Source organism: Xenopus laevis, chromosome 9_10S, assembly GCF_017654675.1.
Source record: "Xenopus laevis strain J_2021 chromosome 9_10S, Xenopus_laevis_v10.1, whole genome shotgun sequence".
Classification (NCBI taxonomy): domain Eukaryota; kingdom Metazoa; phylum Chordata; class Amphibia; order Anura; family Pipidae; genus Xenopus; species Xenopus laevis.
Window position 1 is genome coordinate 72,424,881 of NC_054388.1, and position 27,808 is coordinate 72,452,688.

Below are 27,808 nucleotides of genomic sequence, written 5' to 3' on the forward strand. Positions count from 1 at the left end.
GACGCTTAGTAACAGGAGAGGCGACGCATGCGCAGTTGTTAGGGCGCGATGGCTTGTTGGTAAGACAGGGTTGCCTGGCGCTGCAAAAGACCGTAGCCAGAAAGTGGTGGCTGCAAGTTCGGGGGACGGAGGGTCGGGCGTTTAACTTGTCAGCGAGATGGACCCTGCGGTTATTGGGCGCACTCTCGAAACCCTGGGAAAAGTCATTCGGAAACCTCCTCTGACTGAGAAACTGCTGGGGAAACCTCCATTCCGCTATCTGCACGATATCCTGACTGAGGTGAGAACGTGGGCTTCTGTTTGCTTAGTGAGCTTAGTGAGCTTAGGGGATGCGGCAAATGTAAAAGCTTTTTATTATTATACCGATGAATCCAGGGCCGGCCTTAGTGCAGAGTAGAGACGCCATTCACCTGTGTGCCAGGAGGGAAATAGCTATTTTATCTCTCCACTCATGGGATCATGTGCAACCTGTGGCCGTCCAGCTGTTGTCAAACTGCAACTCTCACATCCCACATTCAGCCAGAGAGTTGGGAGCAGCAGCTGAAAGGGCTGTGTGTAGGGTATCACCCAGAATGACATACTAAGTGGGAGTCTGTGTTTTTCAAACTGCATCTCCAATATGATCCAACAATACTATAGGGCTGCACAATCAGGCATCCATAGACTGTCACTCACACTACTGACTCTATCCCCATGCCCACCCCTAGTGTGCCAGTCTGCTCCCATTATGTCTTTAAATGGCCATGTGCAAACCTCATGTAACTATTAGATGTGGGACATTTCAGTGTCAGACAGGGATTCCTCCTACATCACTGGCTCTTTTGGTTGGACCAACATTGTGACACGCTGCGAAACCACCCAACGCATCTGCTCTATTAGGCACAATGTTAAAGGGGCTGTTCACCTTCCATACACTTTTTTCAGTTCAATTGATTTCAGATTGTTCCCCAGAAATAAAGACTTTTTTTCCAACTACTTTCCATTATTTTTTTTTTTTTTTTTAAATCTAAGTTTAAAGGAGACATTCAGTGTAAAAAATTTTGTAAAAATCAGTGCATTATGCTAATTTAGATATTGTGCTTAAAAAAAGTAGTGCTTCAGGCTGATTTATTGAATATTTCTGCAAAGACCCTAATAATCCCTCCCTTCTCTTCCACTTCCTGCTCCCTGAATTCCCAGACTGTCTAGGGGAGCCAGAGGCTGCTCAGTAGGACAGAACCCAATAAGCAGCTAGCAGGACCTGATAGGGAACCAAAGCCTGTCTTTGCTTGTGTGACTGCAGGGCTGTGATTGGCTGTCCCCTCCTACTGTGCTTCTGGCAGGGACTGTTAGGACACGCCCAGCCCTCATTTGAAACAAAGACAGGGACCAGTGGACATATAAAGGGATATTAAAGATAATATTAATTTTTAGCACCATGTAAAAGCAACACCAGGGGGCCGATTCATCAATAGTCGAATATCGAGGGTTAATTAACCCTCGATATTCGACTGGGAACTAAAATCGTTCGACTTCGAATATCGAAGTCGAACGATTTTGCGCAAATCCTGCGATCGATCGATCGAACGATTAAATCCTTCGAATCGAAGGATTTGAATCCAACGATCGAAGGAAAATCCTTCGATCAAAAAATCACAGGCAAGCCTATGGGGACCTTCCCCATAGGCTAACATTGACTTCGGTAGGTTTTATCTACCGAAGTAGGTGGTCGAAGTATTTTTTAAAGAGACAGTACTTCGATTATCGAATGGTCGAATAGTCGAACGATTTTTACTTCGAATCGTTCGAATTCGAACGAATTTAACCAATTCGATGGTCGAAGTACCCAAAAAATACTTCGAAATTCGAAGTTTTTTACATTCGAATTCTTCACTCGAATTTTGTAAATCTGCCCCCAAATATTACTCATAATTGCCTACAAAATTAGAGTTTTATCATTTATCCTATATGTCTCCTCTAATGTCGCTGGTGTTTCAGTCTGGCAGCTCAGTAATTCAGGTGCAGACTCTAAACTACAATTTTGCAACATTTAGTTGATTCATTTTTCTCCAGCATCTCTGGAGTATTAGCACTATTGTATCTATTCCAAAAGCCGGCTGTAATGAAATTCAAGGATTTTACAGAGACAAATATAACAAATGTATCAACTAAATGAATCCATTTAGAGCTGCTTTAGAAGGTGAAAAATTAAACTTTACACTTCAATATTAGAAAAAAATGCAGAAAATAGAAATCAATTGGAAAAAGTCATTATTTCTGGTGAACTATCAACAAGGCGTTTGAAGGTGAGCAACCCCTTTCATTTCATATTAAATGCACTGTTTCTAGGGATCCTGATAACTGAAGAGACCACTCTGAGAGTGTACTAGGAATAGATTAGGTCTCTGAGCCCATGTTTGACCGAGCAAACTGTATTTCTGTAATTAAATTTAAGTGTTTCTAACATAATTGTAATTGCAATTGCAGTATTTATTTGTCCCTTCCTGCACTGCTGTTTCTGACTCTTTAAACAGTGTTGCAGAATCCTGCCCTGTTCCAGACAAGTCTTCAGTTTCTACAATGCCTTGCCCATGCATGCTTTATTTGTAGCTCTGTTAATTGTTATATAATAACTAAATTCTGCTTTTAGTAGCAATTCCGTTTACAAATAACTCTTAAGCTAATGCTAGACAAGGCTGAAAATAATAATAATACAGGAATAAATAAGGAATTAAAAAGGAAATGCCAGATGGGGCTCCAAATCATCCTGCTAAAGTATGCAGGCAGAGAATCAGTCCCTACCACCTGTCCTACCTGCACCTGAAACAATTGTGTCGGCCCGGGTGCAGGCATATAGCTGATTTGGCACTTTTTCACCAAAACCTGCAACGTGGACCTGCATCCAAGCACTGGCTTATTCCAGTGTAGTAGATGATTCTTGGCCTGCACATTACAGCAGGCCAGTTGGGAGCCCCATCTGGCAAAATCCAGGTCCATTGGTCCTGCCCTCGCCATTCTACCAAATCTGCTATACTACAGTATGTAAGAGTATCAATATAATTCTATTCTGGGATTCCCTGCTTTCCAGGGCTAGTAGCTATAAACCTGTGTGCTTGTATGTTTAGTGGAATGGTTCCAGCTACTCTTCACTTTCTTTCCTTTTTTGTTTAAATTGACTTTATGGTTTTGGATTCTTAAAATACACTGTGGATCAGAGTAATACTCTTATGAGACATATACAAGGATCCATGAGCACATCAGTGGTCTTATATCATTTACTGCACTACTACCTGGAGAAGCGTGCAACCGATTTAGCTATTGGGCCAGAAGATATCAACAAAAACGTCTTAATACATTTTTTTAACGTTTTTTCAGGTGATCAGGACAACTGGGTTCTTTAAGGGACTGTATACAGACTCAGAACTTAAATCAGATAATGTAAAGGTAGGTTTCCCTAACTGTTCTGTTGAAGTGAAGTTTAGACATTCTTATTAAGCACTAGGCAGGAGGGGGTATTTCATAGGGGATATTTCAGAATGTGTCCCTCTCTTTCTACTGGGACTGAGAGCAGGTAAGGGTTGATCTGGTTGTAGCTGTGGCTTCACACTGCTAATATTTAGAACAAGTTATTATTATTTTGAACACTACTATTATTTAGAACAAACCTCAATTAATGACAGAATCCGCAGCATGCATGTCATGGCTGTTGGGTCTGTTGGTTTACTCTACTACACCTACTATTAAATTATTGCCATGTAGAAATATAATTTCTAATATAAATAGTGAATAACGAGGTTAGTGATGTCAGACTGCTATTATTCTGAACTTTAGCAGTGCATTAAGTGTATATGAAGCGGATTGTCGATTAACATTTCATCCCAGTTTGTAAATTCTTTTAGGAAAAAGATGCCAAGATTAACTTTTTACAAAAGGCTGTTGATGTTATTGCACTGGTAACTGGAGAGCCACTGACTGTAAAACCTGCCCGAATTGTGGCTGGGCATGAACCAGAGAAAACCAATGAGCTGCTTCAAGCCATAGGAAAGTGCTGCTTGGAAAAGGTAAGCCAAGGGATTTTCGACTCTGGACTGCTGACATGTTTAATACCAATATAATATAATTCAGTGGTTGCCAGACTGTGGGGCTGCTTACCCTTGGGGAACTATTGTCCACGGAAAGGTGTACCGACCCTGAAGGCCAGTCAGGGTGACATTTAGCAGTTACTGTGTATGTACTTTTTTGGAAGTAGTTTGTCACAGCGGTGTTTCATATATTGATAAACTTGTTTTGCGCTTTAGGGGGTGGCTGTGCACACAAATAGTCCAAAAAACTCAGATTGTATAGCATCATGGTTATCAATATATGTATTTCATAGTTTGTTTTCTACTGCATCTATGATATGTTAAATTCATATGTAATCCGTGAATTGTAAAGGAATCTGTATGAGTTGGCTTAATTGTGTAGTAAAATTGTTTTAGATGCCAAGGTTTAGTGCTGTGGTATGACTCTTAGAGCTTTATAAACTCATTTTAAATACTTTTAAACCTAATTGTTTTCTAGCTGTCCAGTAACGAAGCAGTTAGAAGAGTTTTGGCAGGGGAGAAGCCAGACTCAAGGGTGAAGTCAAATTCCAAACCTCAGGACAAAGTCAGCATAGATGCCAAAGACAAGGATCGAAAGAGGAATAAACAGGTCAGAATGAGCTTGCTCTACCATTTAGTATGGTATTTTAAAGGGCCAATAAACTGATTTGCAGTAAGGGAAAAGTCTAGTTATTTGTGATTCAGATAAGTGTGTTCAAAAGCACCTGTTAATACTTTTTTTAATATACATATATGTTTTAGGACAAAAGGGAATCCGATAATAGGGAGGGAAGTGGCAGTAGAGAAAGGAGAGAAAAACATTTTGAAGAGGAAAGGAAAAATGTAGAGAAAGAGAGAGAGCAGAAGAAGGAGAGTGAAAAAGATCGAGTAGGAGAAGAACAGAGAAATGGCTTGAAAGAAGGAGAAAAAATGAATAAAGAAAAGAACAAAGCAAGAGATTCCAGGTTGGATACAGAGATAAACAAAATCAAGGAGAAAAACAGGGATCGAAAAAGCGATGGGAGCCGGAGGAAGGAGAAGGACAGAATCAAAGAAAATGGATCGGAAAGAGACCATGGAAAAGAGCGTAGTAAAGAGATGGATCCAGAAAGGCATAAAAGAAAAGAGCGCGCAAGAGAGGATGAACAAAGAGAAAGAGAAGAAATTAAAATCAAGGAGCAAGAAAAAACAATGCGTAAGGTAAGTAGAAACTGCTGCATTGTAAACAATCACTGCACGACTTATTCAGCCTCACCAGAAACATTAACACTTACCGTAAATGGTACCATACCAGTTTGTTGTATACCAGCAGCACATGATGCATCAGTATATGGGTTATGCACATAAAGTTGCCAATAGTAACTAAGAGGTAGTATCTATAGCTAAAGGTGGTCAGATGTCACTGATCTGGTACATCCAGATCAGACTGGATTTATGCCAAACAAGGCAACGGATATAAATATTCGGAGATTGTTTAATAACTTAGCCCTAGAACACTCTAACAGCGGTAACAGGATAGTGGTGTCCTTGGACACGGCGAAGGCATTCGATACGGTATCTTGGACATACCTCTGGGAAATCCTGGCCAAGTTTGGTTTTGGGGAGCGGTTCTTGGGATGGGTAAAGGCACTATATCATAAACCGGAAGCCAGAGTACTAGTTAATGGGTTACTTACAGAAGGGATACGACTTGAGAGGGGAACAAGACAGGGCTGTCCTTTCTCCCCATTATTGTTTGCCCTAGCGATAGAACCATTGGCAGTGAGATTAAGAGAAGATCAGGAGGTGGAAGGGCTTGTAATTGGTAGAATCACTGAGAAATTGTCGCTCTATGCTGATGATATGCTCCTTTATCTTGCTAATTCTGGTAGAGCCCTGGAAGCAGCCCTTAACCAAATTGAGGAATTCGGGAAATATTCTGGTCTGTGCATCAACCGGGCCAAATCAGTAATATTTCCAATTGACCCGCTACCCACAGGATCACCACCGCAAATCTGTCACCTGAAAGTAACACAGACCTTTAAATACTTAGGAATCCAAATTCACATGGATTTTAAGACATTTGAGAAGAACAACCTGACCCCAATAGTGGAGGCGCTAAAGGCTAAGACCGAGATTTGGCGGCAGTTGCCCCTTTCCCCCCCCGGCAGAATTAACTTGTTTAAAATGGTGTTTCTACCCAAATTTTTGTACGCTTTCCACAATTCTCCTATACTGCCACGGAATCAATGGTTTAATCAAATTGAATCCATACTGCGCGGATTCATCTGGGCGGGGGAGCACCCACGTATGAACTTAAGTATATTGCAAGCCCCGGTGACTAGTGGGGGGCTTGCACTCCCTAACCTTAAACTCTATTCCTTAGCCAGTCAACTAACATTTGCGCATTGGTGGTTGGTGCCCCAGGTTGACAACCCCTCTACTATGTTGGAAGCTGCACACATGGGGTCCCTGGAGGCCTTGTCCAAATTGCCTTACAGGGGCCCTACAGGGCACTATAATGTCACTACCCCAATGGTCACTGTGGTGGAGGCTTTTAAAAAAGGTCTCAAACACGTTCACAAGAAGAGAGCGGTGTGGTCCCGTTGGACACCCGTTTGGGGGCAATGGCTCTCTTCCGCACTTTGATGTGCTACCTGACATTAATAGATGGGCGTCTAGAGGAGTTTAAGTACTGGGGGGACATAGTCGAAAACGGAGACATTAAGGGATTTCAAAGCCTAAAAGAGAGTTTTCAGTTACCTAACTTTATGTTTTTTAGGTACCTACAATTAAGGCATGCATTTAGAATGCAATTCCCCAACAGACCCATCGAATTAGGGGAATCTACTTTGGAGAAATACATGCGCAGGGTGGATCTTGGGAAACCAACCTCTTGGTTTTACACCATTCTATGCCAGGCCTCTCCAGACCCCCTAGCCAGGGCGAAAGAGAAATGGGTCAGAGATATCCCTGAACTGGAGGTCGACATGTGGGAGGATGCTCTCAAACAAATCCCGGCTATCACAATGTCAGTTAGAGATAGATATATTCAAGCCAAATTCTTCAACAGAGTATATCTTACCCCACATAGGCTGGCCAAGATTTATCCTACGAATTCTGATCAGTGTGTCAAATGTATGCTGGAGGTTGGCACCTATATGTATGTCTTCTGGACATGCCCGTGCATTCAAAGGTATTGGGGGGATGTCTTGCAATATGTATCCAAAACACTAGGTGTCCCATGTATTAGGAATCCACTGGTGTGTTTGCTGGGGGTTGTGGACGACCTAGGTTTGCAGGCCGGAGTCAAGTTATGCTATCTTCAACTACTGTATTATGCAAAGAAAGCCATCTTATTACAGTGGAAATCTACGGCTCCCCCATCTCTAGCCTTCTGGCGAGCATTGGTTAACGATACCCTTCCAAATCAAAAAATGACCTATATTGCCCGGGGGTGTCCCAAGAAATTTGAGAAAGTCTGGGCCCTGTGGTTGGAAATGGAAGACTCTCGTCCAAACCCTAATGTATAATGATATTGCCTACGGCAAATGGATCTTAGTGTACAGTAATGTTACTCCGTGACAACTACATAGGCATGACACTGATGATAAGGTACTGTACTGTATTTTAATTGGCTCCTCTGGCACGGAATCTTCTGTGTATGCTCTCTTCTTTTCTCTCTCTTCCTTTTCTCTCTTTTTCAATTGTTAAAATGGAAAAATAAAAACTTTTAAAAAAAAAGGTGGTCAGATGTTAGGATTTTTAAAAGATCTTTTCTTTATTGTAATACCAAGCTTATTTTGAAATGATCGTTTAAATGTACGATTTGTCCATCAACTAAAAAAACTATTTCAAGCTATATCATATAGTAGCTAGGAAAACTGTAGTTAGCTGCCTGTTTGGCCCTGCAAACAATTGGACAATGGATAGATTTCACTGTGACCAATGAAAATTTTCTAACCTGTTTAAATTGTTTGATGCATGATTGTTCGGTGCTCACTAACCTCACAATAATTTGACATTTGTCAGATAGCACAAGAATTGGTCGTTTGGGAGAGAACAATCTTAAAGTCTATGGTTCTATAGTCACCTAAGACACGGATATAAAACAAAGCTTCAATGTACCTATTCCAGATTGTATAGTTTATATTTGTCAGTGTAAATGAAGTGACATTGGTTCATTATACTGTTTAATCTGCTCACTCACTGACCAGCTGTGCCCAGCATTTGAGGACTAGTTGTGTCTAACCTTTCTTCTATCACTAGTCTAAAGGATCAGATAATTCACCCAAGAGGGCATTAGAGGACCCTATGAAAGAAAACAAATCTGCAGCAGATAAAGAGGTAAAACTTGGCTGAATACCTGCATTATTTTTAACACCTTCCTCCTCTAGTGCAATGTAGTGTCTACAATTTCAGGTTTGATGACAGTATGGCAGACTGCCTTAAAGTAACAGTTCAGTGTAAAAATAAGAACTGAGTAAATAGATGGGCTGTGCAAAATAAGAAAGGTTTCTAATATAGTTAAAAAATGTAATCTATAAAGGCTGGAGTGACTGAATGTCTAACAGAACAGAACACAACTTCCTGCTTTTCAGCTCTCTAACTCTGAGCTAGTCGGTATAGATAAGGGAGGCTGCATGGGACATAACTGTCCAGTGAGTTTGAAATTGATCCTTAGCATACTGGTCAGAGTCAAAAGCAAACAGTTATGATCCATTTGACCCCCATCAAGTTTCTGATTGGTTACTGCCTGGTAACCAATCTGTGGAAACCAAGAGAGCTGCAAAGCAGGAAGTAGTGTTCTGGCTATAATGTTAGACATCCAGTCACTCCAGCCTTTATAAATTACATTTTTGACTAACTATATTAGAAACATTTTTTATTTTGTACAGCCTATCTATTTACCTAGTTTTTATTTTTAAACTGAACAATTCCTTTAAAACGATGTCCTTGTATAAAACAATAAACTAATAAACTATTTCCTTTGTGCATGCATAAAAACAAGTTTGGAATTTGTGACAAGAAGCCATTTTTTGTTTGCTCATCAACAGTCTGTAACATGACCACCTTTCTTATATTCATTCTAGTTAAAAAGAAGTTCCTAACAATCTCTTTCTATTTGTTCATCTCATTTCTTGATTAGATATTCAATACATAAACATGAAAGTAGTCCAGACTCTGAAGCTGGCCACATATGTCCAGATCTGATGGGGCATTAAGCCTGAGCATCTGGGTATATATAATTTAGTAATGGGTGGAGGGCACACCAATTCAGCAAATGCTGTAGGTAAACAGTGCAAGAGGTGCAAACATCAAAAGGGTACCCCTACAATGGGTACCCCACAACGTAACAATATATAGATAGGTATGCACACTCAAAAGAAGGCAAGTATGGTATATTTAAAATAAAGTTTTACTTGTTTATGCAAATAATACACACAAAGCCACAATAGTAGGCCTGTATAATACGATACATAAGCTTACATGGTATATACCTAACGTTTAAACATAGCCACAATTACATAACAGTAAACAGTAAGTATTACAATTATACAGCAAGGAGCAGATACACCTACCACCAGTATGAGAATGGCCCCAACGTTTCGGCGTAAGCCTTTGTCAAGGGGATTCTGACGTTTGCCCTATCGTGTGGAGCTATAAATACCCTGTTCAATTACCACATGGTGTGTGACGTCACTTCCGCCTATGTCACTTCCGCGGATGAGTCATCCGCTTAGCAACACGGCTCTCTATATTCATTGTACTTGCCTGCACTACAGGGAAAGCATGCGCTCATGTTTACTCTGTCGCTAGGTAACCAAAACATGGGGTAACTCACGATAGTTCACATAGCAACCAAATGTCATCCAGCAACACAGGATATAAACCATACTACTAATTAATCACAGATCAAAACAAAAAACCAATTTATCATATAGATAAAACATATAAATATATGTTCTAAAGTGCTTGTGTGCAGAATTAATTGATTTATACCATTGCATATAATAAAATCGATAAAGTTGGTCATATGACCTCAAAAGTGGGTATGTGCTTATAATCATGTGTCTCAATGTATCCAATCGATGATCTGGGTCATATGACCTCTAAAGTGTGCTTATAATCATGTGTCTCAATGTGTCCAATGTGTATAATCGATGACCTGGGTCATATGACCTCTAAAGTTAGTATGTGCTTATAATCATGTGTCTCAATGTGTCCAATCATATGTAGGGAATTCATGTAAAAAGATTTGTTCATAAAAATACATATAGTAACCAATCATCTTTCATTAGTTCATTATAGTGACAATCAATATTATAAAACAGTCCATATTGTGCAATCTAATATTAAACAATATAAAAACAGACCCGTGGTCAGTGCAATATATTTAAAGTGACAGTGCTCATTAACATATTTCCTCGTTTTTTCGTTTTTTTTTAAAAAAAACCTTTGGTGAGGTTAATAGGAGGACACAAAAATTCAATGGATAATCCATCACTCATTTCTTATATGATCTGTGAAGATAGTAGAAATAGTAACATATAAATAAGGTTAAAAACAATTATTAAAAACATCAGAAAAACATTACTATATAGTAAACTCATATAGGTACACAGGCTGAGGTCCTACGACTCACATCAAAATTCTTAATAAGAGGAAAGCCTCATTGTTTAACACAATGTCCATCAGAGGTCAATTACCAATATTGAAGGTAACATTAAAAAAACAGTGATAATTCCCTATCCTCATTTAGACCATTCGGAGATAGGGTTTGTAACCTATATATCCACTTCAATTCACGCTGTTTCAATAGAATTTCCCTATTACCACCACGGGTAGGGGTTCTTACTCGTTCTATCCCCATAAACTTCAGTTGACTGACCTGATGGTTTGCTTCCATGAAGTGCCTTGCCAAAGGGGATGTATGTTTCTTAAGTCTAACATCACTTCTGTGTTCCCCAATCCTAATACTGAGGGACCTGGTAGTTTCCCCTACATATACTTTACCACAAGGACATTTTACCATATATATGACATAGTCAGTCTGACAATTTATGTAGTCTGTCATTTCATACTCCCTACCCGTCATCGGGTGATAGAATTTATCTGTGCGCATCACAAAATTGCAATTAACGCACCTTCCACACTTAAACATTCCCTTAGCCCCACTCAGCCAAGTACCTTGCTTCTTTTGTGGTTCAATTAACGCATGGACCAGATGGTCCCTCAGGTTGCTTGATCTTTTATAGGCCATCATTGGAGGTTCCGCCACCCATGGTTTTAACCTCTGGTCCATCTGTAATAAATGCCAGTGTCGATATATTATCTTTTTTACCCTACCTGATTGTCTTGAGTATGTAGTGACAAAGGGTAATCTGTCTGATTTTTTCTTTGCTTTTTTGGATAATAGGGTCGTTCTCGATGTACCTTTTACTTTCTCCCTGGCTGTTTCCAACATATCTGTCCCATAGCCTCTACTCTCAAAGTGGGTCATCATTTCTTCTGCTCTCTCTTCAAATTTGTCATCTTCACTTACAATGCGTCTTGTTCGTAACATTCGGCTATATGGTAGCCCTGTAGAGGGTGGGTGAAAACTGTGTGGATTTAGATAAGTGATTCTGTCAGTCGGTTTCCTATATATATCAGTGGAGAACTTCCCATCTTGTAGCCTGACTGTCACGTCTAGAAAGTGTATCTGATTTCTATCATACTCCAAAGTGAATTTTATGGTTGGAATCCTGGAATTGAGGTGATCTACAAATAGTTTTAGTGATTCCTCTGTCCCTTGCCAGACAAAGAATAGATCGTCTATATAGCGAAGCCACATCAATATTAAGGGCCAAAACTCCTGATTATTATAGACAAAATTGTCTTCAAAGTGTGCCATGTATAAATTTGCATATGCAGGAGCAACATTAGAACCCATTGATGTGCCTTGGCTTTGTTCATAGAATTTACCTTCAAAGAGGAAATAATTCCTTTTCAGGATCCATCCCAGGATCAGGGAATCGAGGTTATCACAGCAGCAATGGCAGATCTTGGATTACCAGGGGGAGTGGTGGATTTACTTCTACAACTTCTGGGATGGATCCTGAAAAGGAATTATTTCCTCTTTGAAGGTAAATTCTATGAACAAAGCCAAGGCACATCAATGGGTTCTAATGTTGCTCCTGCATATGCAAATTTATACATGGCACACTTTGAAGACAATTTTGTCTATAATAATCAGGAGTTTTGGCCCTTAATATTGATGTGGCTTCGCTATATAGACGATCTATTCTTTGTCTGGCAAGGGACAGAGGAATCACTAAAACTATTTGTAGATCACCTCAATTCCAGGATTCCAACCATAAAATTCACTTTGGAGTATGATAGAAATCAGATACACTTTCTAGACGTGACAGTCAGGCTACAAGATGGGAAGTTCTCCACTGATATATATAGGAAACCGACTGACAGAATCACTTATCTAAATCCACACAGTTTTCACCCACCCTCTACAGGGCTACCATATAGCCGAATGTTACGAACAAGACGCATTGTAAGTGAAGATGACAAATTTGAAGAGAGAGCAGAAGAAATGATGACCCACTTTGAGAGTAGAGGCTATGGGACAGATATGTTGGAAACAGCCAGGGAGAAAGTAAAAGGTACATCGAGAACGACCCTATTATCCAAAAAGCAAAGAAAAAATCAGACAGATTACCCTTTGTCACTACATACTCAAGACAATCAGGTAGGGTAAAAAAGATAATATATCGACACTGGCATTTATTACAGATGGACCAGAGGTTAAAACCATGGGTGGCGGAACCTCCAATGATGGCCTATAAAAGATCAAGCAACCTGAGGGACCATCTGGTCCATGCGTTAATTGAACCACAAAAGAAGCAAGGTACTTGGCTGAGTGGGGCTAAGGGAATGTTTAAGTGTGGAAGGTGCGTTAATTGCAATTTTGTGATGCGCACAGATAAATTCTATCACCCGATGACGGGTAGGGAGTATGAAATGACAGACTACATAAATTGTCAGACTGACTATGTCATATATATGGTAAAATGTCCTTGTGGTAAAGTATATGTAGGGGAAACTACCAGGTCCCTCAGTATTAGGATTGGGGAACACAGAAGTGATGTTAGACTTAAGAAACATACATCCCCTTTGGCAAGGCACTTCATGGAAGCAAACCATCAGGTCAGTCAACTGAAGTTTATGGGGATAGAACGAGTAAGAACCCCTACCCGTGGTGGTAATAGGGAAATTCTATTGAAACAGCGTGAATTGAAGTGGATATATAGGTTACAAACCCTATCTCCGAATGGTCTAAATGAGGATAGGGAATTATCACTGTTTTTTTAATGTTACCTTCAATATTGGTAATTGACCTCTGATGGACATTGTGTTAAACAATGAGGCTTTCCTCTTATTAAGAATTTTGATGTGAGTCGTAGGACCTCAGCCTGTGTACCTATATGAGTTTACTATATAGTAATGTTTTTCTGATGTTTTTAATAATTGTTTTTAACCTTATTTATATGTTACTATTTCTACTATCTTCACAGATCATATAAGAAATGAGTGATGGATTATCCATTGAATTTTTGTGTCCTCCTATTAACCTCACCAAAGGTTTTTTTTAAAAAAAAACGAAAAAACGAGGAAATATGTTAATGAGCACTGTCACTTTAAATATATTGCACTGACCACGGGTCTGTTTTTATATTGTTTAATATTAGATTGCACAATATGGACTGTTTTATAATATTGATTGTCACTATAATGAACTAATGAAAGATGATTGGTTACTATATGTATTTTTATGAACAAATCTTTTTACATGAATTCCCTACATATGATTGGACACATTGAGACACATGATTATAAGCACATACTAACTTTAGAGGTCATATGACCCAGGTCATCGATTATACACATTGGACACATTGAGACACATGATTATAAGCACACACCCACTTTAGAGGTCATATGACCCAGATCATCGATTGGATACATTGAGACACATGATTATAAGCACATACCCACTTTTGAGGTCATATGACCAACTTTATCGATTTTATTATATGCAATGGTATAAATCAATTAATTCTGCACACAAGCACTTTAGAACATATATTTATATGTTTTATCTATATGATAAATTGGTTTTTTGTTTTGATCTGTGATTAATTAGTAGTATGGTTTATATCCTGTGTTGCTGGATGACATTTGGTTGCTATGTGAACTATCGTGAGTTACCCCATGTTTTGGTTACCTAGCGACAGAGTAAACATGAGCGCATGCTTTCCCTGTAGTGCAGGCAAGTACAATGAATATAGAGAGCCGTGTTGCTAAGCGGATGACTCATCCGCGGAAGTGACATAGGCGGAAGTGACGTCACACACCATGTGGTAATTGAACAGGGTATTTATAGCTCCACACGATAGGGCAAACGTCAGAATCCCCTTGACAAAGGCTTACGCCGAAACGTTGGGGCCATTCTCATACTGGTGGTAGGTGTATCTGCTCCTTGCTGTATAATTGTAATACTTACTGTTTACTGTTATGTAATTGTGGCTATGTTTAAACGTTAGGTATATACCATGTAAGCTTATGTATCGTATTATACAGGCCTACTATTGTGGCTTTGTGTGTATTATTTGCATAAACAAGTAAAACTTTATTTTAAATATACCATACTTGCCTTCTTTTGAGTGTGCATACCTATCTATATATTGTTACATCTGGGTATATATGCCGGTTCAGTTGCCATCTGCCAATGCATATAGGAATAGACTGAATCTAATATTTTGGAATTTGGCTGAATCTTGAACTGAACCCAACCCCTAATTAACATATGCAAATTACAGTAAAGAAGAGCTAAAAAGAACAAAAAAAAAATCAAAATTTCTTTGTTAGTGTGATGAAAAGTTGTGTGATTTTAAGAATTCAGATTTGATTTGGCCAGTAATTGGATTCAGCCAAATCCATCTGAAAAAAAGCAGAATTTCAGTCGAATAGCAAACCAAATCCTGGATTTAGTGCATTCTTAGCACTGTGGCAGCAATGGGTTGTTGCACCAACAGATGAGGATGTGAAAAGGAGCCTGAACAACAGAACAATAGGAAAGTGACCACACAACTGTATGGCAACTTGTATAGTGTCTGTCTGCATGTTTGGCTACCATACAGAATTGGCTGGTGAAGGTAGTTAAGTACAGTGAGAAATATATTTTAAATGTTCACTATTTTATACTTATCTTCCACCACACCATATCTAACTACCTCTTCTCTTCCCCATTTTCCTGTTTTTCTTGCTGCTTTCTCTGTTAATAACATTCACATCTCACTGTCGACAACTGATTGCATCCTCTAGTCTAGCCACAAACTCATATCCTTATCATCACACAGTATTACTCTGTGCCAAAAAATATGTAATCAATATAAAAAGCATACATTTATATTTTTGAATATGTATGTACAGGGCTAGGTTGGTGTCACTTTTCAAATTGATTGGGAATCTGCAGTAGTAAAAGCCCTGCTGCTAAATCCATTTTTTACTTTTATTTTTAGAGGCTTTCAAATGCTGTTAAGGCAGAGCGACCTTCTGCTTCCAAATTACGGGAGAGGCGTCCAGCAAGGTTTGATATGGAAGGTGAGACTATACAATGCACTTTGTCAGCTACTGTAAAAAAATACTATTAAAATAAGACCGGTACACAGCTACATAGGGTCAGTTTCAGGTTGTGTGGTAGGAAGATGTGAAGGAATATTTGGTTTGTGTCCATCTATAAAAGGATCTTTGGTTGCATTCTATCCATGCAGGCTTTAAAGTAACAGTCATTTTATTCTCTAGAGCAGTGATCCCCAACCAGTAGCTCATGAGCAACCTGTTGACTGTTGCTACCATTGGCCTTAAAACAAGTGCTTATTTTTAATTATTGTCTTGAAGGCAAACTTTAACAGCATAAAAGCCACTTGTACTGCCAAACAGAGCCTACTGTAGGCTGTCAGTCCACATAGGGGCGAACAATAGGAAATCGCATATCTAGCACAGGAACTTTTTGGATTTTGTATATGGCACACAGGTAAAAAAAGGTAAAGTTTGGGACCTTCTATTCCTTTGATGGCACACACTTGATCAGGTGAGCCTGGGTGCTATTAGCTGCTACTGCACCCATCAACCAAGTCTGAAGAACTGGCACTATAGAAATTATTTGGAGCAAATTTTAAAGGGCACCTATCACCCTAACAAATAATTTCAAATCCTATTTTATCATGTTAGTCAAGCAAACCAAATTTTACTTACACTATATAAACTATTTAAATCTTGTTCCCTTCAGTCTGGGAATTTACAGTCACAGCAAGCAGGCAGGTACAATTTTGTAAACATGGTTATTAAGGCAAGCGTTGCATCATCCCAAAATCTTGTTAATGCGTTAGAATGGGGGACCTGATCCCATGGCCATGTTACAAAATTAGATGGTAAGGAAGGAGGGGGAATGTGTGCAATGTATTGGTATCTAGGATATGCAGAATGGAAAATGAAAGTAATTGCTATTCTATGCTTATTATTATCCACTTCTATGCTTATTATTAATCAGTCTTGCTGTATCGGCTTGTGGTAGACATTATTTGACTTGTGCTGTTTTGATCATTTATGACAATCCCTAAGCTGCAGCCCAGACCACACTGAGCATGTGCACAGTCTTGGTCTTGCAAAGATGTTTAACAACGTTACAAGATGGTGACCCCCTATGGACAACTTTGAAAGCATAATCATTTGTTTTATTAGACTTCTGATGCAGTAAGTTTATGTTTAGTATACAAAATACAGCATTTCTAGCCTTATTCTATTTTAGACTTTACTTCCCCTTTAAGGCAATCTTGTTTATGTGTCAGAATGGGGGACCTGATGTATATGCCCATGTTACAAAATGAGATGGTAAGGAAGAAGGGGGAGCTGAGATTTTAAATGCATTTATAACAGATATGCATGTTTTAACTGAAAAAAAAGGAATTAGGGTTTCATGTTTAATTTGAAAAGGACTTTTATTATACAGCTTTATATGTCTGGGTTACAGGTCCCCTTTAAACCTTGTATATTTTTTAAGCCTTTGTATATACCCACATCCACCCACTAAGGTAATAAAAAGAACAATTTCCATCTGTAGGCTTATGTATAGATCTGTAATAAATGGTGTCTCACCATCTAGCATCTGACAGACAAGTCTGTAATTGGCAGATGACTGGAGAACACTACATTAAAAATGCATAATGCTGACTGTAATGTTTGATGTGAAAAAATAATTGTTGGCCGTTTTCCAAGGTTTGGCCTCTGTTTACAGGTAAAGGAAACAATCATGGTACAATGGCATTCTTGATAATTCTGTGCTTCCTGCTTTGTCGAAGTTTGGGGGTAGGCATTCTCCTATTTAATCACAATAATGCTCCATTAACAAAACAAGGTTTGTGCATATTTTGTTTGCTGACACAGGAGTGGAAACATTTGACTCTCCTGCACAAAGCTCTTGACCTCAACCCAGCTGAACACCCGTGTCATGAATTGGAACACTGACTGTGAGCCAGGCTTGATTGCCCAAGTAGTTGGGTACTAATGCTTTTATGGCTAAATGGAAGCAGTTACAAACAACAGTGTTTCAACACCTATTGGAAAGCTTCCTGGAAAGAGTAGTCTTTTATAATACCAAAGCCAACTTCATATTAACACACTCTGTTTTTGAATAAGATATTACACACATGTTCCACTGTCTGTGAAAGGTTTGGTATGATATGATATATGAATATTTGTGTACTTGTAATGCTGCACTGATCTGATGTATAGCCAAGTCTTAAATAAAAACTTTAAAAAAAAAAAGATATTACACACATTTTTGGCCATATACTTGTATGTTTTACCACATATTGAATTTGGTTATACTAGTTAATATTATGCTTTGTGTACATCATGATCAGAACAGCCCTACAACTAGATGCTTCACATAATATTGTTGCAACACTTGGGTTAATTTACCGTTAGTAGGGACCCACAAAACTACCAACATAGAGTTTGCCACTGGAGAAATTATACTTTAAATGAAATATCTATAGCATTTGACCTTTTTTTGGAGGGGGGGGGGGTTCTCCCTGGCTATTTTTAAACATAAGAACATTCTTTCTTGAATGAGTTCACAGAAGATACAATACAGTTTTATTTCAAATTATTTTTATAAAGAACTTTTCCTATTGGGATGCAATGTTGTTTGCATTTTCGTGGATTTCCGTTGGTTAAACTAAAAACTCCTGCTTTAAATCATCACCTGCCTTTTATTTACTTGTCTTGGTGACACTGAACGTTCTGCTCCACTGGGAGACAAACACCTTAATATACACAGTGCAACAATGCTTAGTCAGCTTATGAACATTTCAGAACAGGTATGTATGTTTTTCTGTCCTGCCTGTCAGTGGGGGCCCAGTGCAATAGATGGAGAGCACAATCTGCAGGCAATGTTTTACATTATGTATATATCATATACCTTATTATGAGGAAATAAAAGCCGTGTCCAAAAGCTGGGACATAAATGAGAACTGAACACCAAATTCTAGAATATGTCCTGGTAACTCAGCAGGGTAGCATGTGACTTTTTCACGTGTAAAGAACAGCAAAATAACATATTCAAGTTTGCCTTTGGGGGTACAGCAGGAGTACTATAGGGGGCTTTGTGTATTTTAAACCTGAGGGAAGCACAAAGTTTTTTTGTTTGTTTTTTTTTGCTTTTTGGGCGGTGATCTTTGATCATTCACACTCTAGAACAAGGCAGTTTTTTTGCCCTTGTGCTACTTAAAAGGGACCTACATCAGTCATAGTGGGGCCTAAACATTTTAGTTGTATGGGGCACCACAATTTCTCTTGGTGGCCTGAACTTATAAGTGGGTTAAGCCGGCCATACATGCCTGGATTTAGTTGTGCAGTTTATCCAGTTTGAACATGTATGTCATCTTGGGATCAATTTTAAGAGACCAGTTTGGATCTGGCTAAAATGAAAAATTTGACTACTTTAAAAAGGTAGTTCACCATAACTGAACCATTAGTTTGTTATAGAATGTCCTATTCTTTTCAATTAGATTTTCAATTTCTATAATTATTTATAGTTTTTTAATTATTTGCCTGCCCTATTATTCCAGTTTGAAATTTGAAATGCTGTCAAGTAATGATTACATGTTATTACTTCTATTTCTATTTAGGTCCTCTTCTGTTTATCTTCTAGTCATTCACACCATGGTTGATATGGTGATCAGGGTAGGGTTGCTAGCAATCAATTCTTAAAACTACAAACTAGAGTTGCTAAAACAAAAGCTTAATAATTTAATAACCACAAAATAAGATCTATGTCTATGCACTAAAGAAATAACCATAGCTGGCTCTGGTGAGGGTGTGGAATCCCTCCGGGTAGAAATTTTGACTTGGCAAAGTTATCTTTTTCTTCCACACTTCTTCCTTTTAGAGTTGTAGTATTTGTGGTCATGTGATCTCTGAGGCAGCACACAGACCATCACGAAATGGTGGTTCAAGGCAAGAGATGTAAAAGGGCTTTATTTACTTTAATATATATTCCAGTTTGGTAAGATTCTTTAATATGCCACTTAATATGATATAAACTATCTGTATTTGTATCTGTATTTGTTTTTGGGGCAAAGTTTTCCTTAAGCTTCCTAAAGTTTTTCAAAGGGTTTTTAAGGGATAAAATACTTGACTTCAAAGCAAATCACAATACTGTAAGAGGGCAGATTTATCAAAGGTCGAGGTGAATTTTCGAATGAAAAACATTAGAATTTTAAACTAATTTTTGTGTACCTCGACTAGGGAATAGTCTAAATTCGATTCAAATTTGAAAAAAATGTGAAAATTCGAATATCTAAATTTTTTGTCTCTTTAAAAATTCAACTTCGACCATTAGCCATCTAAAACCTGCCGAATTGCTGTTTTAACCTATGGGGGACCCCTAGAACCAATTTGGAAAAATCAAAGTTTCTTTTTGGAAAAACGTTGAATTGAATTTGATCGAATGCGCTATTCCTTCGATTCGTACGATTCGAATTTGGACATATTCGATCAAAAACCGACCAATCAACCAAAAAAAAAAAACCTACGACTTAATTTCAGTTGGTCTTATAGAAATTCAAATTTCGAAGTTTTTTTAATTTGACCCTTGATAAACATGTCCCTAAGTTTGTGGCAGCATAGTTTTATGTGAAATATATCTTGCCAGACTAATTTAATTTCTTTTTATGAGAAGGTGAGCAGGGACCTCGATTCTGGGATGGCAGTGGATGTGATTTACGTAGACTTTGCTAAATCATTTGATACAGTGCCACACAAAAGGTTACTGATTATAAGGAATGTTGGCCTGGAACATAGTATTTGTACTTGGATAGAGAACTGGCTAAAAGATAGACTACAAAGAGTGGTGGTAAATGGAACATTTTTTGATTGGACCAGTGTTGTTAGTGGAGTACCTGCATGAAGAGAGAATGAAGAGAAAAAGATGCTGAGAGAGGGATAGTGAAGATAAATTAGATTATTAAGGAAATGGTACAAACTTTTAATTGATTTTATTTAGAAAACTTCTTATTTCAGTATGGTGAAGCTTATATTAAATTCTCATTTTGTGATTGTTCCCCTTAAATTATGTAGCTATGTCTGCATCATTAAAGTAACTTAAATGTTGAAGTATACCTTTAATAATGCAAAGAATCCAAAGTCTTGACGGCCCATAGATTAGTACTTTTTATCCTATTTGCTTCTGCTGAATGTAATAGGGCAGGTTTTTTTTTTAAATCTGTGTCCGGGTTTGAGGGTGATTGTTAGTTTTGTTTGTCTGCTCCCATCCATGAAATGACAGCACCGCATTAAGCAGAAAAAGCAGAGACTGTGAATGTAAAGTCAGTGCAGTTACGCAGTATGGACTACAGCTTAAACTGAAATGATAACTAGTGAACTTGAACATTTCAGGTCAGTGCTACAGGTTTTATGCTTAAGGTTGAGGGTCGACCCTATAAAGTAATGGACAAACAGATTTAAGTTGGGGGGGGTTAAAAACCTCTTTGTGTGGGTTAAATAAAGATGAAGAAATAAGTCTACTCTGGATTTGTCTTTTTCTGCAACCAAATTGGCAATAAAGGTGACCTGCTTAGTTGGTCTCAGTTATAATGTGCTCAGATGGACATATATAGCTAAAATACATAATAGCATATACAAATAGCAAATACATATAGCAACCAATTCATATTTGCTCTCAGACCTGTTTGGCATATTTACATAGTAAGCACTAGTTAGTCCCCTGCCAAACAAACTGCCCTTTGTGTAGCAAGGTATATAATAGGTTAATGTAGCATTTACTGGTCAGGATCAGGGTTGTAGTCTGTATACTGGAAAAAATATTATTTTGTATTGAGATAAACACGCACATAAATATGTACACGTGTATTTTCCAGATACCAGGGTTTTATAAAAAGCAGCAGAATAATCAAGATGAACTTACATTTATTCAAGTTGTCATTTGACTATTGTTGCTGATTTATTTAAAAGAATGAATTTTTAAGCATTTCTTGCTATTCTAACGAAGAGTTGTCACTGTTGTTATAACGATGTGCGGTCTCTGCACTTGGCGTTATGTATATTCTTGCTCAATCTCCTTATTGTGTGCTTTACTAACTACACATTTGTTAAACATTTGTTTTTGTAGGAGAGTCAGACAGTGAAGAAGGTAAGATCTTTTATGTTCCTGAGTAGTTTAATATGTTTATATTAATCATGAGTTCATATGTTCCATCTGCTTTTTACATTTAGGTCATATACACTTGGTGCATTGCATGGCATGTATTTACACACATCACCTTCACAAGCAGTAGTAGGAAAACACTGGGGGTGGTTTCAACACACATTTGCATAGTGTGGCTGGGGCACTTTGTGTAAATACATGTTCCCCCATCATGGCTGCCTGCATTGGGCTCTGACTCCTGTTTCGGGGCATTTCCGAGAGAAATACAATTGTTCCCCCATCCAGAATGTGGGCTCTCATAAATCTAATAACACAAATTTGAGTACTCTTGCCCAAAGAGCTTAAAATCTGATGTAATGAGTCTGTGTTACGTTACATTGGCTTCATGGTTATTGTTTCACATATTTTGTATGTTCACAGAAAAAGAATCCTCAGAGCCCCCCGCTACAGATTTTAAGGAAAATCTAGATGTTCAGTCACCGAACATGACTCAGAGGTAGTTTCCTACGTTTATTCACAAATAATTAGCTCCTAGTAAATTAGAAACAATTCGTTATTTCAAGGAGATTTTATATGCTTCGTCTGACACATTTACATTAATGCTTTCCCTTTCTGTTTCTAATCATAAAAATAAAACAAAAACTGTGGTACCGTGTTAGCCAGTAGCAAAAATAACAAATAAAAAAAACAAACAAATACAAAAAGTATTGTAGAAGTGATACCTATATCGGCTAACAATAAAAATACATTGCAAGCTTTCGGAGCACCAAGGCCCCTTCGTCAGGCAAAATACAAATGATAGGTAAAAAATAGATTATTATAGATTATTGAAAGGTATTCATGGGCAATAAATTAGGAAGTTACAGATTGATAGAGATCAAATGTCCAGGAGTCTGGATTCAGTCAGGTCACATAGTGTGACATGAAACCTGACCAATGTATATAAGGCATATATACATTGGTGAAACAGGACAAAAATTGCGCACAAGGATGAACCATCACAGACATTAAATCAACACCAAATCATGTGATACACCAGTGGGGCAACATTTCTTCAGTCAAAATCACAGTCTTCAGGACATGCAGGTCTTACTTCTAAAAGGGAACTTTAAAACTGAACGGGAAAGTAATTCAAATGTATGGAGTTATTTAACACATTAAGACAGGGCCTTAATTTAGGGTCAGGTTTCATGTCACACTATGGGGCATATTTACTATGGGGCACGACCCTCGAAGTTAAATCCTTCGACTTATCGAAGCTGAAGGATTTAGCGCAATTCGTACGATCGAAGGAATAATCGTTCGATCGAACGATTAAATCCTTCAAACCGAACGATTCAAAGGATTTTAATCCATCAATCGAACGATTTTCCTTCGATCCCAAATTGGCTAGAAAGCCTATGGGGACCTTCCCCATAGGCTAACATTGATGCTCGGTAGGTTTAAGGTGGTGAAGTAGGTGGTCAAAGTTTTTTTTAAAGAGACAGTACTTCGACTATCGAATAGTCGAACGATTTTTAGTTCGAATCGTTCGATTTGAAGTCGAAGGTCGAAGTAGCCAATTCGATGGTCGAAGTACCCCAAAAAATACTTCGAAATTCAAATTATTTTTTATTCTATGTGACCTGACTGAATCCAGACTCCTGGACTATTTACAACCCACCCTAATTCATTGTATTATCTCTACATTTGATCTCTATCTATCTGTAACTTCCTAATTTATTGCCCATGAATACCTTTCACTGATCTAACAGAATATATGCTGTGTCTTTCTAGCTTTCATTTGTATTTTGCCTGACGTGGGGCCTTGGTGCTTCCGAAAGCTTGCAATGTATTTTTATTGTTAGCCAATATAGGTATCACTTCTACAATACTTTTTGTATTTGTTTTTTTTTTTTTATTTGTTATTTAATCATAAACAAATGAGCTTGGAATATATTTTTATATAATTTCATATTTTAAGAGACCTCCACAAACTGAGGAGTAGAACCTTTTCTGAACACTGATCTGCCCGGACACTAGAGTTTTTTTATTTTTTGATTTATTACTCACTTGCGGTCAGCTGAACTCCTTAGAGCAGGCTTAGATCTGCCATGACACCGCAAATATCTTCATCCTTTTAGGTCAGCAGATATAAGTACCCTGCACATTTTCAGGAGTACTATGTGCCATCCACCATGCTAGGTAAAAACTTTTGAACTGTTAGACTACCGTTGAAAACAGTGCAGCTGCCTACTCAAAATGGCTGATTTGCATAATTTTACGGCTCGTTAGTAGCGTTTAGCTGAGGCTCTTTAGCCAATTATTTTTCACTATTTGTCACATTATCAACTTTCAGATAATTAAGTAGATCAATGCTGGGAAAGTGCAATTTACTTTTTTTTTTTATAGAAAAAAATTATAGAATAACTACCATATTATTTTGTACTTGTTTAGCAGGCGTATTCCTCGCCCAGGCAGTGCTCGTCCGGCACCCCCTCGAGTCAGACGACAAGGAAGTGCAGAAGTTCCTGTTCCAGAAAGGTGAAAATGTACATGACAACCAATATATATGAGTGCTTGACTCCATACAGTGTGCATTATATCATTATATATTATGTGTGTGTTTTTGTTAGGGTTGGCAGTGGAAAAGAGCTCGCTAACGTTATTGTTGATAAAGAAAAGGAGGATGATGATGAGTTTGTTGTGGAGGAAGCTCCTCTTCAGTTGCCAGATATGCCTGAAATGGAACTTGTAAGTAATGCACTCAGCATATGTCTGTGATCCTGTTGCTAAAACCTCACTGCAAATACTGTTAACGTAATTTCTCTGATACAGTAGCAGGGGACTCACTTTACCTGTTTGTATTGTCAGGGGCAAAGAGTGGAACTACGAGAAGATGAGAAGCATGGTAAGACAAACAAAACAATATATATACACACACACACACACACACACACAGTATAGTATATGTAATCATATCTGGTCATCATGCATTTGATTATCTGTAGTCTTCACAAAGAACTATATTTGCACCTGACCTGGCAACTCCAGTGCTCCCTAGCACCCATGCATCCAGCTGGCTGCCAATCAGTTCAGTGCATTTAGAATTTGACTCGTTGCTGAAAATTACTAGACTGGTCAAGCAATACTAGGTAAATCTACACATGTTCCATTCTCATTAAGATAAATTACCAGTGACAGGAGAGTGCTAGTTCTTTTGCGGCTATTTTAAATGTAGACTTACGTTTCAACATTTATTACTATATTCTTATGCCTACTGTTTACTTGTGCATATATGTTGCATTGTTACTATTGTCTTATATCTTTCCTCTATGTGAGGAGACTAATCCATCACTTAATTTTATATAATATCGAGAAAATCCAATTCATACATAAAAACAGAGTCCTGATTTTGCCAAGTGTTTATGTGCTTTTACATTTTCTTTTTGGATAAACCAACCTTGTCTTAACAGGTGCCCTTGTCAACAAAATCTTAGAAACCAAGAAAGACTATGATACTCAGGCAGATACAGAAAATAAGGTAAGTAATGCTTGAGTTACCATAAACATGGTGCTTAAGAAAGAAAACATACACTGTGGAGAGTTCTGCTTAGAGTTGATACTTGATGGTTATTATGCAGGAGAAGGTTTTCCTATCTGATGCGGGGAAGAAACAAGAGAAAGATCTGGTGATAAGGGAAATCGAGAAACTGCGTAGTTCTATTCAGACGCTGTGCCGAAGTGCCCTACCTTTGGGAAAGATCATGGACTACCTTCAGGAGGATGTGGACACGATGCAGAATGAGCTGCAGATATGGAGACGGGAGAACAATCGGCATGCCAAAGCATTGCTCCAGGAGCAGAGGTAATATGTATGCTGTATATACCATTTGCTTTGCAGTGATGCACGTTGGTACAGATACAGCAAAACATAGTCACTTGGTATTTACAACAACATACTAAAGGTGATTTGGCATTGATGTGGATAATATGCAAAGTGTTTCCGTTCTTGCATACATTATTTAAAATGATTTCTTTTGCTTAGCTCTGGGAACACATGACTAGACATAGGGCTGTCACATAGCAGGCTTTTGCACGTGTTGCACCCTTAGTTGTGGTTGTGAGGCAAGAGATGCTTCTAAAATTAAACAACAGAAAAGAACACAAAGAGGCAAAAGGCCAAAGAATAAATAAGATATTTATTGCACCAAAAAATTCCATTCACTTCAATGTAAATATGTCATGGAAAAAGGCATAGCTGGGCACAGAGTGGTCATGCGTACCCTCCAAAATCAGATGTGAGTGCTAGTTTTTCCTGTTCTGCAGCTAAAACTGTATTCTAGAAATGTATGTGGCCTTTTAAAAAACCTGACCATTTAGTGCTTTACTTCTCCAAAGAAATATACAGTGTTGTTTTTTGTAGGGTGAAGACAGGTGACTTCCCAGTTGTGCAGCAGTTGTAGGTGGAAAGAGTGGGTATAGTAGTGCAATAAACCAATACTAGAGCAAGATGGCAGCTCTGTATCAGTGTTGTCCAAAGTATTGTGTTTTGAATTGTTATTCTAAAACGGTGGCTGGACCCTTAGCTAGATACATTTTATTTTTGCTTAGCCAGCCCCACAGCAAAAGTATATGGACTGTTCATATAGAATAGGATGGCAGGATCAAGCTGTAAGGCCTGCAGTGTTCATGTGAGGAATAAACAATTCATAGTTAGTTCTCCAACAACTGGGGAGATGCTCTGTGTGTTGAGCTGCATATCATTTTAATCCCCACAGAATCTTACTCTGAAAATGTTACTTTCTAGATCTAGGGATGCACCGACTGCAGGATTCAGCCTTTTCAGCAGGATTTGGCCAAATCCTAGTGCGCGGCTGAACTGAATCCTAAGAATCATATGACTTTTCATCACACAAACAAGGAAGTTAAAAATGTATATTTAGCCCTTCCTTGCCTTAATTGTCATATTCAAATTACAGGTCAGATTCAGTTTGGTATTCAGCAGTATCTTTCATGAAGGATTCCTGATTTGGCCCAAAATAGCAGATTCAATGCATCTGACTAGATCTAATAATCTGTAAAATATAATATGTTTTACGTATCTCATATGTATTCTTCCTTCTACCCAGTGTCACTGAGACAGCTGTAGAGCCCCTGAAGGCAGAACTAGCAGAGCTTGAACAACTGATCAAAGAGCAGCAGGACAAAATATGCTCCATGAAAGCCAACATTCTGCGCAACGAGGTGAAGATCCAGAAGATGGTGCTGAGAATTAACGTGTAGCATCTAGGGTGTTGTGTAATGATGCCAACTGCAAGGAATTTCTTTACCGATTCCCATGCCAAGTGAAAGGTTCAGCTGGTCTGTTGTGCTCTTGTTGCTGATGAATTGTTCCTGTCTTTATAAATTTCCGGCATTACTCTCTCTCTCAGGAGTCTCCTCTTCTGGAATGTCATGCTGTAAGGCTTGTAGATTGCAGAAGAGACTTCTCCTGCGCTTTATACAAAGCCATATGTTTTTGGTGAGAATAGGAGAAGCTATATGCATACAGAAACACCATCAGTATCTGTATTCAGAATTTGCTCATTCATTGGACCTTTCACAATGCAGATAACAATCAAGCACTTTGTTTCTCAAAACTGCACTAACAGAGTGAAAGCTCTTTACATTTTATAAATTGTCTGCATCTGCTTTCCAACTCACTGTAGCCTCTCCACTTTCATTGACTCTGATTTTGCTGAAGGATCTCAGAGTATGGGGATATTCTTGCAGAGCATGCAGCTCTTCTAATATAAAGCCTCCTATTACTACTGCACTATGAGTTAGACAGTTATAAGATGTATGGACTTCTACGTTTATATATTGTTTTGTTATTTATTTTGTGTATTTATATACACAGAAATTACACACTATGAATTTTGTAAATCATAAAATATTTTTTTTATTTTTAATGTTTGATTAAATCTGAGGGGAGAAGTGTCAATTACTGTGGTTCAAG

At 38.2% G+C, this 27,808-nt stretch overlaps 1 protein-coding gene and 2 long non-coding RNA genes across 4 annotated transcripts; 2 read left to right on the plus strand and 1 right to left on the minus strand.

The window, feature by feature from the left end:
* traf3ip1.S (TRAF3 interacting protein 1 S homeolog) lies at nt 1–27,793 on the plus strand. Of its 2 annotated transcripts, none has more exons than XM_018238915.2 (15): nt 1–280; nt 3,355–3,423; nt 3,879–4,040; nt 4,540–4,671; nt 4,824–5,261; nt 8,310–8,387; nt 15,620–15,701; nt 21,793–21,813; nt 22,249–22,324; nt 24,265–24,351; nt 24,444–24,561; nt 24,682–24,718; nt 25,284–25,351; nt 25,452–25,675; nt 26,940–27,793. In XM_018238915.2, the coding sequence occupies exons 1-15, from the start codon at nt 158–160 to the stop codon at nt 27,091–27,093; spliced, it is 1,869 nt and encodes a 622-aa protein (XP_018094404.1). In that variant the 5' UTR covers nt 1–157; the 3' UTR covers nt 27,094–27,793. The 2 variants fall into 2 exon arrangements, with proteins under 2 accessions (XP_018094404.1, XP_018094405.1); XM_018238916.2 differs by having other exon boundaries at nt 24,268–24,351.
* Nucleotides 10,165–11,606, minus strand: LOC121398828. The gene is made up of 3 exons (XR_005964534.1): nt 11,478–11,606; nt 11,232–11,346; nt 10,165–10,564 (listed from the first exon to the last, which is right to left on the minus strand). It is a non-coding gene; the product is annotated as an uncharacterized LOC121398828 (long non-coding RNA).
* Nucleotides 12,572–14,619, plus strand: LOC121398829. The gene is made up of 3 exons (XR_005964535.1): nt 12,572–12,700; nt 12,831–12,945; nt 13,613–14,619. It is a non-coding gene; the product is annotated as an uncharacterized LOC121398829 (long non-coding RNA).
* Nucleotides 27,794–27,808: the final 15 nt, after the last annotated feature.